This window comes from Streptopelia decaocto (genome assembly GCF_964273445.1).
Source record: "Streptopelia decaocto genome assembly, chromosome: 1".
Classification (NCBI taxonomy): Eukaryota; Metazoa; Chordata; class Aves; order Columbiformes; family Columbidae; genus Streptopelia; species Streptopelia decaocto.
In genome coordinates, this window is record NC_138663.1 from 73,581,941 (window position 1) to 73,598,096 (window position 16,156).

General features: G+C 39.7%; 1 protein-coding gene across 2 annotated transcripts in view; it reads right to left on the bottom strand.

Moving 5' to 3' along the window:
• LOC309452924 (rho GTPase-activating protein 8-like) overlaps positions 1-16,156 on the bottom strand; it is a 93,272-nt gene that overhangs the window by 12,671 nt on the left and 64,445 nt on the right. For both annotated transcript variants that reach the window (XM_082076047.1, XM_082076046.1), the window contains exon 9: positions 11,357-11,430. In XM_082076047.1, the coding sequence (XP_081932173.1) occupies positions 11,357-11,430 (74 nt within the window). The remainder of the gene's footprint in view (positions 1-11,356; positions 11,431-16,156) is intronic.

Here is a 16,156-nt window from a genome sequence, read left to right on the forward strand (position 1 = left end):
AGAAGAGTGGCAGACTGCCCACTGACTTGGAGGGACTGCACTATGTGTCTTTATGTGCGTGTTGGAAGATCAGATTGACCTTATTTTTTCATGCTTATCTTTCAGAAGGTAAGTAGTCAGACTGAAATCAATGCTTGTGTATTTCAACTAAAGCACACATGCATCTATTTGCATGACCAAGAAAACTTTAGAGTGTTCCAGAAAAATGTTGATTCATACATTAATAAAAGCTACCTAGTCATTCTGGTAGATTCACCCAGGGTGCATGGATGTTTTATGCAGGTGAAACTAGTAAATTAATACAAAATTTCTTAATGAACTCAATCCTTACACAATAATGTCTCATTGTTCATATGAATTTAGATCAATATACTAAAATAATTACGTACTATTGAAGTAAATTTTCATAGATACATTTCTGAGGCTTTTGCAAAGAATCCCAAACTCTACTTCAAAGTGCTCCACTGACCAGATTTAGAGGCTCAGCTGGAGTTCAGTTGAACACATCTCCTAGTTACTTTCTAAGCATTTACGCCCTTCCCTCTTAAATTCCAGGTTGAATATTAAAACTTTAGCCCATGTACTCAGTTCTGAGGGAGTATGACATCTCAAACTACAATATTCAAGAAGGACATGTGTGGTTACTAAAGGAACCAAACAGACAATAATTATGATCTATTTGACTGCTTGCTTTATTCCCAACCACGTCATGTTTCAGTTCGATAGAGTTACAGCAAATGGCATCACTGTAGTAAAACTGTTCCATTAGATTTATAGCATAACCTGTCTAAAGATGCGGTTTTGCAAGTGGCAGCTGTGAACAGCTGTTTCATCAAGGCATTGCCCCCAGCAAACAAGAAATACAATAATTTCTTGAGAATCTGTAGAATATTCTGCTGGCTGTCAGTGGACTAGAGGTTTTCCTTAGGAACAAGTCTTTCAGAAAATGGACATCATAAATGCTTGCAATTCAGTTTGCAGGAATTGGTTTAATAGTTAATGCTTTAATCTGATATGAATCTCACTGTATAAACTACAAAGTAATAAATATCAATTTTTAACATGTTTATGCCTTTATTGGCTAAGCTTTCAAGAGTCTAATTAAAGACATTAATCTGTAGTGCAGACAGCAGCTGTACTGCATCCCATCAATGTTACCGTAATAGCACATAACACTGAGCTCTTACTGGATATGTTTCTTAGAGGTCTGAGAGGGAAAATAGCAACTTTTATCCTCATCTGCAGAAATGTGGGAGACAGGTGATATCTGTGCTTCTACCAGAACTCATTTTCCAGGTCAGCTGAAACTGAATCAATATACAGCAATTTGTTTGATCACAGGTGGCAATAAGCCAACTACCAATGCAGGTATCTCCAATGCTTCTTACATTTGTGGGTAACCTATCTAAATGACATGACACTAATTAAATGTATGTTAGTGCAATTGTTAGGAAAAAGAAGCTATATTCTCCTTCTAAAGTAAAAGAACTGCAACAGTAAAGAGCCACTTTTTTTTTTTTTTTCCATAAAAGATGCTCACACCAGAAAATAATATAGCAATCTTTAAATGAAGTATGGGTCATAACTTCAGCCTACTAGTAAATAGAAATATGAGTCAACAACAATTATGCTATTGAAGGGTAAAAATGATGAGCCTGGGTACAGAGACAGCCCTTTTGCAACATATTTTTCTGACTTCTGTGAAGCATATGAACTGAGCAGGATGATATTTTTTAAAGTATGTAAGTCTATTAATAGCTCTCAGTGCTTTCTGTGTTTAGGCAGGGCAGAGAAAAGCTCACTGGAAAAATGAATTATGGTGTTTCCCACGTCACATAACCTGAACAGTATTAGCAAAGGTGCCCAACCAGAGTCTCATAATAAGAGATGGGGGGCAGGGGGGAAGCAAAGGGACCTGAAGCCTCTCGTTGGTTATTCTACTGTGAGGGATAAATACACAGCCTTATACACAGTCACGTAATACTTTCTCCAAATCTGTCTCTTCCTTTTCAGACACGAGGGGAAAAAAACCCCAGTTCTTGGAACTACTATAATTAAACTAACACAAGGTGCCCACACTAAAATAAAATCAATCACTTTGGTCATCTTCTTCCATACAAAATACATGCCAGAGCCACCAGAGTTACAAGATGAGGAAACAAAACTGGCTGAAGACAACCCTAGTCATTGCAGCTCAAAGCATTCCTTTTTGTCCTTTTAAAAAATAATTTTAAAATAGCCTATTTGATTTTTGCTAGTAGTGTTCTTCAATCAAATCCAATTTACAGCGTGACTCATGTCAGCTGTGTCTTTAAAGAGAATTTTTGTATGTGTGTGTACAAGTTGTATTATTTTGCCATTAATAGCATGGGTAGCACAGTCCATAGAGAACACCAGCCCTGGAGCAGCAGCACTTGCCAGAACACTGCTGGGGGATGATTGACACGAGCAGCAAGCCTGGGTTTTCCAGTTCTGATAAACACGCAGCTGCATGTCACTCACATATCCCATCAATGCTGCAGAGCCTCTGTTGAGATAACTCAGCATAAACTGCTCCCGGCCCCTCACCAAAAAATATAAATAGATATAGAGATCAGTGGACTTTTGCTACCATGCACTAAACTCTCCAGACCAAAGAGAGGGAAATTTTATTTTCAATATTAAGTACTATACAGAAAGACACAATATGTGACCTGTGAGGCAACCATCTGTATTCAATGAAAAGCGATTCTGCGATTGAGAACTTAACTGAGTAATTATTTGTCAGCAATCATAAAGGAAAACAGGCAGGCACTTCATTCCACATTGAAATAAGATGGCTTTTACCACAGTCGAGAAAATTTCACAACGCAATGACACAACTGTGTCACATTCCGAATTAATAAACTGTTGCTAAAAATACTTAACCCTCTTCTACCTCCCCAATCAGTTGTCCCACGGGAAAGACACAGAAAATCAAAACTGATAAAGAGAAATTAAAGCAACACATGCAGTCACATCACCAAAAACTTGTCAAAGGAAGAGAGATGAGAAAATTACATTCTTTTTCTTTCAATCATCCTTGATTTGAGGGTTGCTGGCATCAAAATTCTTTGTTAATTTGTCTGCTTTCAGAAGAGAAATAGCAAAGAGTGAGCATCTGAATTCCTTCTGTCCCAAATTGAGTTTGGAATTTATTTATTTAGTCTGGGGTCCTGCCAAATCTCAGGAAATGTCCATCCTGATTTGGAAGCAGTTTTCATTCTCATTAATACAACTGGTTTAGACATCTTCTGGCAGATCATCTAATTCTAGTAAGATTCCCTTTTAAAAATCAGAACGAATTTATTTCTAATATGAGGACTGATGAGTTTATAGCATATTTTAATTATTTCTAACAATTTTCAGTGTAACATCTTACATGCCCAAAGGGGTGGCAATTGTGAACTTTTATGCTTAAGACAAATTTGAGATTTTTTTTGTTTAAAGGTAGAATACAGTACGAGTTTGAGGAGGAGATTGCACAGCCTTCCTTTCACCTGTACTCTGTGCAATGAACACTGAACAAGTGAGCGTGATGTCTACAGTTCGTGAAGATGATTTGTACAGCAGGAAGGTGCCCAGCAGATCAAGGGCAGAGGGGAAGAGCAGGGACAGTTCCAGCCCCCCCCCCCCCCCCCCCCGAAAGCAGCAGCAGCAAAAATATAGAACTGTGCATCCCCCCCAGAACCCAAAGTGTATTTGTGTCCTTACAGTTTTGAACAGCATAGTGTCTAGCCTTTGGATTTATGAATGAATATTCTCAGTCTACACTTGGCACCTCAGAACATAATTTATTTACAAAGCCTCAGCACCAAACCCACAAACTGTGCTTATTACAAGGTTCATTTTTAGTTGATGGCACATGAACCAGTCTTGGGATTTATCTAATCTCCACAAACCCTAGGTAAAAACATTCATATGAAAACAAAAGAGCCAAGAACTCAGAAATGTTTATATGGTCAATGTCAAGCTTTCCTGGTGTTGCATTTTTAAAAGATATTTGATTGATCACAAGAAGTGGAGGCCAGAAGGCAAACTTGCTAAGCTGCTGCAATCCAAACATATTCAGAATGCATAACCATCCATCTCTACCCATTCTGACAACCACCACCAGGATGTATTCATTCACATTAAAAAATGGAACCAAAACTTTCTCCGTCAGCAAGATTTGTTGTGCTTCATGGAGGGGATGAGGAGGAAAGATCAATCACTGTTTATCACTGCTTCTGCTATTGAACAGATAAAGTACAGGTTTAGTTGTCACTATAATCATACCATAGCACATTTATTACTTTATCATTAAACTTCTATAGCATGGTTATTACCATTTCATTTAGAAGTCTTAGTCATCACCCAGGACTCTACCACTCTCCTGTGGTATCACAAGCCAACAGTGAACAAAAACTTTGTGCTGCAAAGCACTTCCAGTCAACAAAAGAGATGAGGTAAGAGAGAAAGGCCAAGCAACATGGGCTACCGTGAAATAATTTTCCTGTAGGGAAATAGTGTGATTCCTTCACTGTGAGTTTATTGTTCAATCACTTCCAAGCCACTGCTGATCTCACATGGTCTCAGTTCTCTATGCAATTTTTTGTAGCTGTTTCCTTATATGGCCATTCTATAGAATGCAACTGTTATAAAATTTCGGAAAATTTAGTAATAATCCCAGCAGGTTATCTTAGGTTTTAAATTGTTTAAAACACAGACAACCATGCTCTCTAAACCAAAACACATTAATAATCCTACCTACATATTTCAAATGCTGTTTTGCATAAGACCAATACAAATAGCAGTATATTAATATTAAAGATATGCTTGAGCAACATTCCTGTCCTTTGTAACTTATCCAGTATCTTGATGCAGGTTTGAACAGTGACATTTATACCTGCTATAATTAATCAAAAATTCCCCTTCAAGCTATTGCCCGACCTCCAGATGCTGGGGAATTTGCAACCAAAATATGGATTTTGCTGTGCAGTTTTATTTTTAGTGTGTACCAGTTAGTACACTCAAACTGCGGGTCAGAGTTCAAAAACTAAGAGGCTGTGGTGACTTGTACTAATACAGACCAAAATAAACACCAAAACCACCATCCACACACCACCAAACTTTTCATTTATTACAATACCTTATATTCAATCTGTAACCTGCTTTTCTAGAAAAAAATGACATGTAAGTAAAAGACATGAAAGGCAACTTCTGCTGTGACATCTTATTAAAGTGTAAGAGCGGAAGTGCATTTCTGAATCCTGAAGCCTAGGAGGGATGAAACGGCTATGGAGGCTGGGCAGCTCTGAAGCGTTGGTCTGAGCATCACCAGCAGCTTCAGCCACCGGCAAAACCCTGTACGTGGGCACTACAGAAGCCATACGAAGATGCATCCTCTGTAGTGTGGCATTACTTATATCCCTGGTTACCAAAATGTTTGGTTAGAAGTGTGTCGCGGTCTAACCCAAGCTAGCAATACAACCAGGATAGCTGCTCACTCATCCACCTCCACACCCCCCCGAAGAGAGAATCAAAAGGGAAGGGAGAAGCCTGGATTGAGATAAACACACTTTAATAAAATAAAATTATAATACACTACCAGTAAATATATCTATAAAATAGAAATAGAATATAAAATAAAAGACAATCAATGCAATTCCTCCTGAACTCTGTCCACATCAAGCAGCCAGTCCCAGGAAGCAGCACCTGATCCCAAAGCCGATCTCGGAGAGAGAAAAGAGGAAAAAGGCAGAAAGGCCCAGAGTCCTCTGCAGGATGGCAAAAGGCCTACTTAAATGTTCCGAACTGAACTCCCCTGGCTCTGACAAAAAGAGTGAAGAGAAGAGAATGTGAAAGAGAGAGAGACCGGAAGATCCTGACTCTCCTTATATCTGAAGCAGGACACTAATGGGATGCAGTACTCTTATTGATTGCTCTGGATGTCAGTCAAGCTCTGCCCCATCCATGCCCCCCTTCTCAATGCCTCACATCTGTGGGCAGAGCGCTCAGAGTGTCCTTGGCTCTCAGACCACAGCAATTAAAAACATTAACTTTGTGCTGGGGTGTTATCTCTTGTTCTCAAACTGAGTCCAAATAATGACCATGTTATCTATGAAAAAGAAACGTTTCTAACTGCATGAAGAAAGTGAACTCATTTTCAGTCAAACCAGCACAAAGTGAGAGCCCCCATTTGCAGTCTCCCTTCAGCATTGAACAGTTTGCTGAGGACACATGGGGGCATATTTACCAGAGAAAGAAAATTACTGCCCTGTGGCATAAACTGGGCTTTTTGGAGGAAAGGGCCTCTGAGCAAAGCATTTAGATCATTACTGCCAAAGGAATGACACCAGGTTAGAAACACATAAGGATTGTTCTGACAAGAGAGTGAATATTCAATTAAGAAAGGTAATTTCTCATGGCATGGTAGAAATAAGGTACTCTATATATATAAAAAAATCATCTTATTTAGTGCGAGTGCAAGTTAAGCCTTGCATTTATAAACTAGACAGATGAACAGGTGGTTGTTTTGAGGCTGAGCATAGAAAAAAAAAAGTCCTCTGGTTTGTTGGTTACTATTATAAGATAGCCACAGCTGTGCTGTGGTAAACCTACCCTTCCTTTTCAGCCTGATTAAACCATCAGGTGGGTTCAGGATGCTACTGACACATTATTTCCGAAATAAAGAACACTTCTCTGGTTTAGTCCAGAGGATAAACTCTGGGGCTTAGTCTTAATGAGCTGATGATTTTCTTAAACACTCAGAACTCATTTTAGGCAACCAATTCTTCCTTGTGAAAGCTAGCAGGAGCTGAAATTAAGCATTTAAAAATTCAGTATTAAAGCTTCAAAAACATTTTTCACTCTAAAGTGGAGCTAGAATGAAAGTGGTGAAATGGCTGCTTTCTCTTCCTTTGTTGACAAAATAACATGAAAATTATTATAGAAACTCAGTTTATTATGTTTATTGTAATAGTATCTGAGCCATCAGCCATAACATATCTCATGTATATAATGCAAACGGATGTAGAGTAATCTCTGCTTATGGCAGATTCTTTATTCTCTGTTAAGGTACTGGGTGACTTACTAACTGGACCCAGTGAGAGTCATCTTGCTCAGAAACAGCTATCTAAATATGCAGTCAGATAAGTACATGAGGAAGAAACCCACACTCACTGTCATAACGCAGATTTGGCTGCTGGAGATGAGGACATGCTTGCTGCTGTCAGAGCCCACTCAATAACTCAGTACAAGAAGGGGGAGTTTTGGCTTATTCGTACAGATGAGGATGTCTCTGTGCTGGGAGGAACACTTCTGCCAACAGTGTTCTCTGAAACTGAGGCAGAAAATGTAAACATCAAGCCAGAAAAATGTGACATAAAGCAATCTGTCAAAGGGATTGGAGTCACTAAGGTGAAAAAGGCTGGATGAACTTTAGAGACTAAAAGTTTCCTTAGCCTGCTAGCACACTATTGCAGGTTGGTGCTTAGCTTGGATACCACCACAGCTCCCGCATCAGATCTGTTCAAGAAATAAAAGCCTGAGCAGTACAGAATGCACTTAACAGGTGTCAGAGGGTCTCTGATGTTTCAAGAAATCTTAGCCCTGTCGATGAAGAATGATTTTGCAGGAGCTTCTGTGATCTAAGTCAGAGTTTCAGAAACTGATTTCAGGTACTTAGACACGAGAATGTAGCAATGGGAAGAAACAGTGGAAATACCACATTTAGGGTGAAAACCAAACCCTCTCCTTGCTAATCCTGTGAGGCTGGAAACCATGCCAAAATCAAATGGAACAGGGTAATGACAGTGAATTTTTGTCACTTCCGGATGATGAACTGAAGCTTTCTCTGTGCTCACGACCACGTCTGGAGTGCAAAGAACGCTGCCAGTCACCCTCCCGGGGCTGTCAGCACGGGAACCGACACTCGCTGACGCTGATGGCAGAATTGAGATATACCAGATTTAGAGTTAAAATCATAGCAGACAGCAGGTACAACAGATACCTGCACGCTTATAATCAAGTGCAAAAAAATGCATGTCTATCACCTACTGGTTAACAGCCGTGCCATGGCAGGTACTTGGCTTTCAAGCATCAGCTGGCTGAGAATGTCAGAAAACACTCTACCTGACAAGCCATCTCTCCTTAGAAATCTGATTTGTGGAGATCTCCTTATGATGGGGAATATGACAGCTCCAAGCAAACTGGGCTTGGTTGGAAAATATCCATGTTGACACAGCCCATGTCCTTCTTTCCAGGGGGCACAGAAGGACAGAGAGCTGCGGTAAAAATGAGACAGCTGGCAAGTGCATGGGCTGGGCTATGAGTCAGTGATCAGCCTTACCAAGCCACTGACTTGCGTAGATGCACAAAGTAGGACAAGGGCTTTGTTGGGGGGTATCATCACATTTCCTCAGAGACTATTCTTTACAAACCGTGCTGATACTGCACTGAACAGATGAATTGTTAGCCAAAAAAATGATGAAATTTGGAGAAAACCCAAGGATGATTACTGCTTTCAGAATAACAAACATTTTATCTAGGAGAAATTCTGCAATGATAATGTTGAGCCAACTCTTTCTTTTACCACAACCATGAGAGCTAAAATTTGGGGTTTTTCCCTGTACTGCGCAGTTGGCGTTACTGCCTCAGAAAGCTGTGGGTATCTGAGCTGGACTCAGGAACTGGTGAGAGGGATGAGTATGGGATTGGTGCAATAGTGACGGGACAAAACACTCAGAAAGAAAAAAAGCAAGATATGGAGGAGGTTTTGTGTCAGATCAGTGTAAGAATTACTAGTTACTGGTCATTAGCACAATATAATGATGGGCATAAACCTCCTATTTCTTTAAAATCTTCAAACAGGTCCAAGGAAGTGCCAGATATGCAAAGCCCTCCTCCCAAGCACAGCCAAAATTTTAAATCAATTAACATTTTAGTGACTAAATTTTCACTCAATTTCTAAATAATAACAGCTGTGAGAAGTAAAGATGTTAGTGCACATTTATCCTCATTTTAACTCTCTTGACTCCTGCGATTGCTTAGGAAGAGGTATTTGCCTATTAAGATAAGCTAAATATATGTAAGGATGATTGTTTCGTAACAATTTAAAACATGAAAAAAAGTCTGGCTTTCATCTGCAGATGGGGCATGCACCGATACACTACACAAGCTCTAATTATCCACTTACAATTATAATTAAAGGGATTATGTCAAGCTGCCAGTCACTTGCCTTCAGCAGTCTTAGCAGTGAACTACTTGCATTCCCTCTATCCAACCACAATATTTGATACAAGCTACACCTGCAAAGTTTTCCTCATTAGCACCAGCCTGGAAACAGCACATCCAAACAGCTTTATAGTGGAAATCCTGAATTTGGACCAAGAGTCTTTCAGGGAAGTTTACTAGGAACTCTTCATCTACTGCAGATGAGTAGATACCTTTAATAGCGGAACTGGCCCCACTCCAGCACTTGGCCTTGGCTGCTGCAGGAATTTTGAAGATCAATCAGCTATTTTAGGAGGCAAGGAGCATCCCTATAGATGCTCTGCTCCACTGCTTGCAAACTGTAAGCAGGTATCCACTGCCGTGGATATCTCCTTCATTCTCCTATGCATACCATTAATCAGCTTCACTCAAGGTATGAAACCCAAACCAAAATAAAACAGGCACTTATTGAAATTTCTTATAATACTTACCATGGGGGAAGGTAAAATAGAGGAAGCATAGCCTAGCAATGAGGGCAAGACACTAAGTATCTCATTTGTCCTCATTTAAATCAGTATGAACTTGCACCAATTTAAATGAAGTCAGAATTTCTCTTGAGAATCAGCAATAAAGCTGAGGAGCAACACTTTTCTTGCCCCACTCCTCCCTTTAGTCTTCACGAATGTGAAGCCTATTCAGTACAAGTTTTTTAAAAGTTTGAAATTTCTCATGCATTGTTCAAATAAACTCAAACTTAGGCCAAACCCTAGTGGCAAGAGTTAAAATGAACAGATATCAATGACACATGCTATTTGAATACTGAATGAAAAATTTACCTTGTTCAGAATGACAGCTCAAGGATGCAAATTAAGAATTGGGATTATTGTGGGATATAGGTTTTGGGTGAGCCTGTCTACAGAAGAATATAATCTACTCAAAATTCATACTTTATATTAATTGTGTGCTGTCAAAACAAATACCTCTTTAAATGAGGAAGATCTTAGACAAAACTCATTCAACAGCAATACAGAGATCTGACTCTGGTTTTTGTCTTAACAAAAATCATGGTGATCCTCAAAATTTGTTCAAACATTAATCAAACTTAATGGAAAAAAAAAAAAAAAAAAGGAAAGAAAAAACTAACCAAACACATTTTGATTTCTTCACTTGACATACCTATTAAAATTTCACACCCTTCTTGTAGTGTTCTTATGAATCATCCCCAGTTCTACGACTGTCTACCACAGTCACAAGACTGTGTTATGCTCTGTTTATGTTCTGTCACCTGTAAATAATGCACCTAGGCTATAGATTTGGTATTATAAGATTTATTATAGCAAACATTTGTGAAATTCTGAGGTCTTGGAGCACAAAGGGCTATGGAAATATTGCTGTGATTGCCTTAAAAATCAGGGATTGAAACATAAAATCACATTATACTGGGAAAAGGAATGTCAAGACTACAACCTTATCTCTGACTTTCTCCCTGCATGCAACTTTGTCCCTATGTAGGGAATACAGTGTACTTATCCTACAGATAGCAACTGGTATTTGGTCCTTTATGTTGGTCAGGCATGCACTGGGGAGCTCAGTTATATAGCCAGCAGCTTAAAGCCTACCTTCTCTTTGCCCTGTACATGAAGGTGATATAGGAAACTTGGATTTGGGTGTTTACATTTTAAATATGGATTTTTGTAATCTTTACCTCTATATAATATAACTATAGATACACAAACTGCAGTCAAAGGGTCTGTAAATGCCAATAACAATATTTTGTGAAGGGAGGACTTCAGGCTTACTCCTGCAAAACACATTTTTTCAATGGGTTTTTATGGCTACTGGTTCTATAAAAACAGAACTTCACCTTGATTTTTCTGGGAGTTTTGCTTAAAACTAACAATATGATATGGGTTGGTGATGTGTATTTCAAGACATCTTGTCTCATTTGCTATTCCCTAATTAATCCTAAAGAAATTTTTTTAACAGTGGTACAATAATCTGGTAATAAGTATTCCCTACCTATCAAAACTCTCAAGGCAGTGCCCAACAGGATATAAATGCAGAATCAGGCACTGCACGTTATACAGTTTCATACTATTATCCTTGTTCTGAAAGACACATCCTCTTTTGACACAAAACTCACCTTTTCTTTTTAGGTAGGATACAGTTTCCTTCATTACTGGGGGAATTAGTTCACCTTTATTTTTCTCCTTGATACTGTTAGGAAAAAAAGAAGTAACAGCGTTTAAATGGCATTTATAGACAAAATGTTAAAATCAAGTCACAAGTCTCAGCAAAACCCGAGAGATATCTGAGAGAATATATTAAATTCCACAAATTAAGGAGCCTGCACTGATCACAAGAGTACTCCATAAATCTAACAGGTGCTGACTGAGCCACTGAAACAAGTGGCTTCTATTCAAAGAGCGATTCCTAAACATTTCCTTCTTTCTATAACCTCAATGCCATCAAGTAATAAATAAGTGCTATTTACTACACTGAAGGGGAGCCAAGGACAGAGCAGCAGAACGATGTTCCAGGCTAACTTTGCCCCTGCTCAAGATTCATTTTGCTCCAGTTTTGTTGCCCTCGCTTGACATGCCCCAGCTGGTCTGTGTTTAACCATAACGTGGTGACAGTGGTGGTGGCGGCTCTGAGGCGATCTGGTCGGACGCTCTCAGTGGAACAGGATTTCAAGGCAGCTCAGAGGCCGGTGAGGAAGAAGTTTGCCACAAATGCTTCATAATGAGTCTTGATCAAGGGATGCTGCAAGTTAAGGAGCCTTTTATCATGCCGATTTTTCTTTGTCATTTGTCTCTTTTTAAGCCACAGTGTATGTATAATTAAAAGGATATTGTACTATTTATTTTGAAGGCAAAGTGATGCAGCAAGATTATTAACGCTTTGAATGATTCCCATGAAATGAGATTTCTTTCTCTTTCATGAGTGAACAGTTGAGGCAAAAAAAAATGAACGTAGCGTTTTATTGATCTAGACAGTGCAGAAAATTCTGCAATTATCTTCCTTATTAAAAATAAAAAAGTCTTTGGCAGTTTAAGAAGTATAACAAAAGAGATGGTCAGTATCTGCTGAGTATTCTGCTGTTTTTATAGTAATCAACAACAAAATAAAGGACCAATCTCAGATTTTAAAGTAGATGTAATATATATTTATGTGTACAATTTCATATTTGATAATTAAAAGGTGACTAGCTTTACTGACAATCTCTAAAGCACCCACACAAACCAGCGCAGAGATCTGTGCCTGTATCATGAGACACTGCAAATGCTATGGCTCATCCACAGAAAATGCAAGATATGTTTATACAACACATAAAATAGCCTTAACCTTGTGCTGCTAGCTGAGGTTGCACCTGCCGAAGACAATGATTCTTAGAGTCTTTTTCTTTTCCAAGTACTGTGATTACTTCTCTTTCTGTCTAGGCTTGCGTATTACTTTCTAACATAAAACAACTGATAATAACTGGACTGTATTTGATACAACTTCTGTAACAGTGTTGCATGGAACGAGCAATCCAATATTATGTGTTTAAACTACACATTAAAACTACTTTAAAACCATGGAGGGGTAGGGGAATTGTCAAATCCTCCCCTCCTCCTTAGATGTGTTTTCCCTATGCCTATGAATGGAGTTAGAAGAGGACAGGTACACTAGTCAATTTTAGACTTCCAAGCTCAAGGAGGCTGGTCACCCTCAGCTTCAGATAGGGGGGCACTGGGCTGTTCCTCCAAGGGGAAGACTCAGAGCAGGGTCCTGACTTTGGTACTGAATCACCCTGTGGTTTTGCTTCTCTTACTGATAAACTGACAGGAGAACACACTTCATGCTATTCTGTCATTCACACATCGAACATTTGATGCCATTCATCACTCCAGGGACACAATGCTGAGCTAACAGTGGCATTTCTTCCAGTTACACTTTTGTTGCCCACCCAGTCCTATTCTTCCTCTTTCCTATTTTTCCTCCTTCACATTTTGTGCGTCACTTCCCCCAGTGCCATATAAAACAATACAACTTGTTATATGATTGCAACAAACTTGTTAATCCAGCTCCCAGAGCTCCTTCTACTCTTTCAAATACCCAGACCACCCTGCTGCTGGAAGGAAATCAACTGCTCCTTCAGCTGCAGAGCTAATGAAGTTGATCTGCTATGGATTTGTATCCTACGTCCTACCTGGTTCCTCATCATAGTAATCCTAGATAATTTCCTTTAGTCTTCTATGACCTCACTTCCCTTACACAATATTTTTATTCCTCTACCCCACCCCTGCCCCGCTTTACCTTGTTTTCCTGATAAGGTAAGGAGTATCTAATAAATAATGCCCATCTAAACACAAACTGGTGTACCAGAGGACCAAAGACAACAGAAAACTGAATTCTTGCTCTAGCTTCTTTCCTTCCAGCCACTGATTTTTAAAAACTTGTAGTATTTGTGAGAGCTCCACTCTTCTGTCAAATGTGGTTGACTTAAGCCCATAGCTCTTCTGCAAACCTAACTAGAAATCAATCCACTGAACAATTTTTTCCTGCCCTTTTTCAACAAAGTATCCATACCAGAATGTAAAGTGTAAAAAATTCAATACTGCTGTATGTATGGGTTAATACTACTGTGTGGATGCTACTGTATCTATATCTAACAGGAACTGTTTAGGAAATGGGAACTTTCCTTAATGTAAACAAACATAAGAATTTTGATTAAAAAATATAGCCAAGTTTCACAAAACCATGTCCATAACATGATAATTTTAGACATTTGACCAAATAAATTCTATAATGTATGCAATGCATTTGCAGAAAGAAAGACTAACAGCAAGGAATGAGTTTAATTCAGATAATCTTTCTTTTATATGTTAGTAATTTTCATCATTTGCTGCTGCTTGCAAGTATGATCTTTAGATGAAATGACACAACTTCTGGTCCTTACAAACTGATACCATTAATTTCAATATGAAATGGCACTGGACTTGCTGGAGTAATCATTCTCTGTAGTAACATAACAACATGATAATGGCCAGAAGAAAGATTTATGACCTGACTTGTAAGACCAAGTCCAACCTCAATCTTCCCCACTATCAGAGACATCTTATGAGAGCCAAACCAGAGGCCATAAGTACTTCACAAAAAAACCTCACTGACTAGAGAAGGCCATGGCTTGAAAAGCTACCAGGACCAAGTTTATGACATAGTCCTCAGAGCAGCAGCCTCTTCTTACCCACAGTGACAATCAGGCACCTCCATAAAACAGCCTTCCTAGCAGCAAAATCCTCTCAACCTCTTTCACGATATGTATCCTGTCACTTCTAGTCTCTTCAATAACCTTACAGCAGAGTCAGGCATGTTGCTGACACTGAACTAAGGAAAGTCAGTGTTAGTGTTACAACCATACAGGAGTTATCACGGAATCACAGAATGGTTGGGGTTGGAAGAGACCTCTGGAGATCACCTAGTCCAACCCACCTGCTCAAGCAGGTTCAGCTAGAGCAGATGGCACAGGAATGTGTCCAGGTGGGTTTTGAATGTCTCCAGAGAAGGAGACTCCACAGCTTCTCTGGGCAGCCTGTTCCAGTGCTCTGGCACCTTCAGAGTAAAGAAGTTTCTCCTCATATTCAGATGGAACCTCCTGTGCTTCAGTCTGTGCCCGTTGGCCCTTATCCTGTCCTTGGGCACCACTGAAGAGAGTCTCATCCCATCCTCTTGACACCCACCCTTCAGATATTTGTAAACATTGATAAGATCCCCTCTCAGTCTTCTCCAGGCTGAAAAGACCCAGCTCTCTCAGTTTCTCCTCACAAGAAAGATGCTCCAGGCCCCTAATCATCTCTGTAGCCCGCTGCTGGACTCTCTCCAGAAGTTCCTTGTCCTTCTTAAACTGGGGAGCCCAGAACTGGACGCAGTACTCCAGATGCGGTCTCATCAGGGCAGAGTAGAGGGGAAGGATAAACCTTCCTCCATGTGCTGGCCATGCTTTTTCTAATGTACCCCTGGATACCATTTGCCTTTTGGGCCGCAAGGGCCCATTGCTGGCTCATGGTCAACCTGTTGCCCACCAGAACTCCCAAGTCCTTCTCTGCATTGCTGCTTTCCAGCAGGTCACCACTAAGCTGTACTGGTGCCTGGGGTTATTCCTTCCTGGGTGCAGGACCCTCCACTTGCCTTTGAAGTGCTCTCAAACCAGCTCCAAGACACAGGGAGTTCTCCCCTTCCCCCCACCTTCAACCTAGACCCTGGAGAGGCAAAATTTATAAGTAAATTTGCTTCAATAGCATGAGCTCTCATACCAACCCCTGCAAAAACCAGTCACAGCAAAAGGAACAGAGCCATGCAAACACAGAACACACGAATCCCATACCCTGCTCTGAAAGGCAGCTTCTGTATCTGAATTATTGTCTCTCGCAGCAGATCAGTGTTGTATAACAACTCTGCTGCAAGTATATAGAACAAAACCAGGCAGTGACTGTGCAGCTCTGTTAATAAATTAGCCTTGCTAATAAACCACATGGGGAAGGAAGTTCTAGGGGTTCTTCGCACAGCATGCAAAGCTGAAATTCCTGGTGAAATTATATCCCCTGGTAAGGGACTAAAGAAGAAAAGGGGGTGGGAGATGAGGTCAGTACCAAGGTCAATCTTGAAGAGCCTGCAGCAAATCAAGTTAAGGGGAAAAAGAGCAAAACCAAAACAATATATTTATTTTAGCCTTTCTAATAGGGCAGTTATAAGACAGTCCTTGTGTGCCAAATAATTTTGTTTTGTGTATTCAGAGCAGCACCTTAAACATTTAGGGCAACTTTTATTAAAATTAGTTGAAAGCCTAATTCACTTGAATGGGAACATCATCAAGACTTTAATTTGCTTGGAAGCTGTTACATCTTTATTATTGATGATTTAAGCTCATGGAATCCATTCTCAGTCTCTCTGAAGTTGC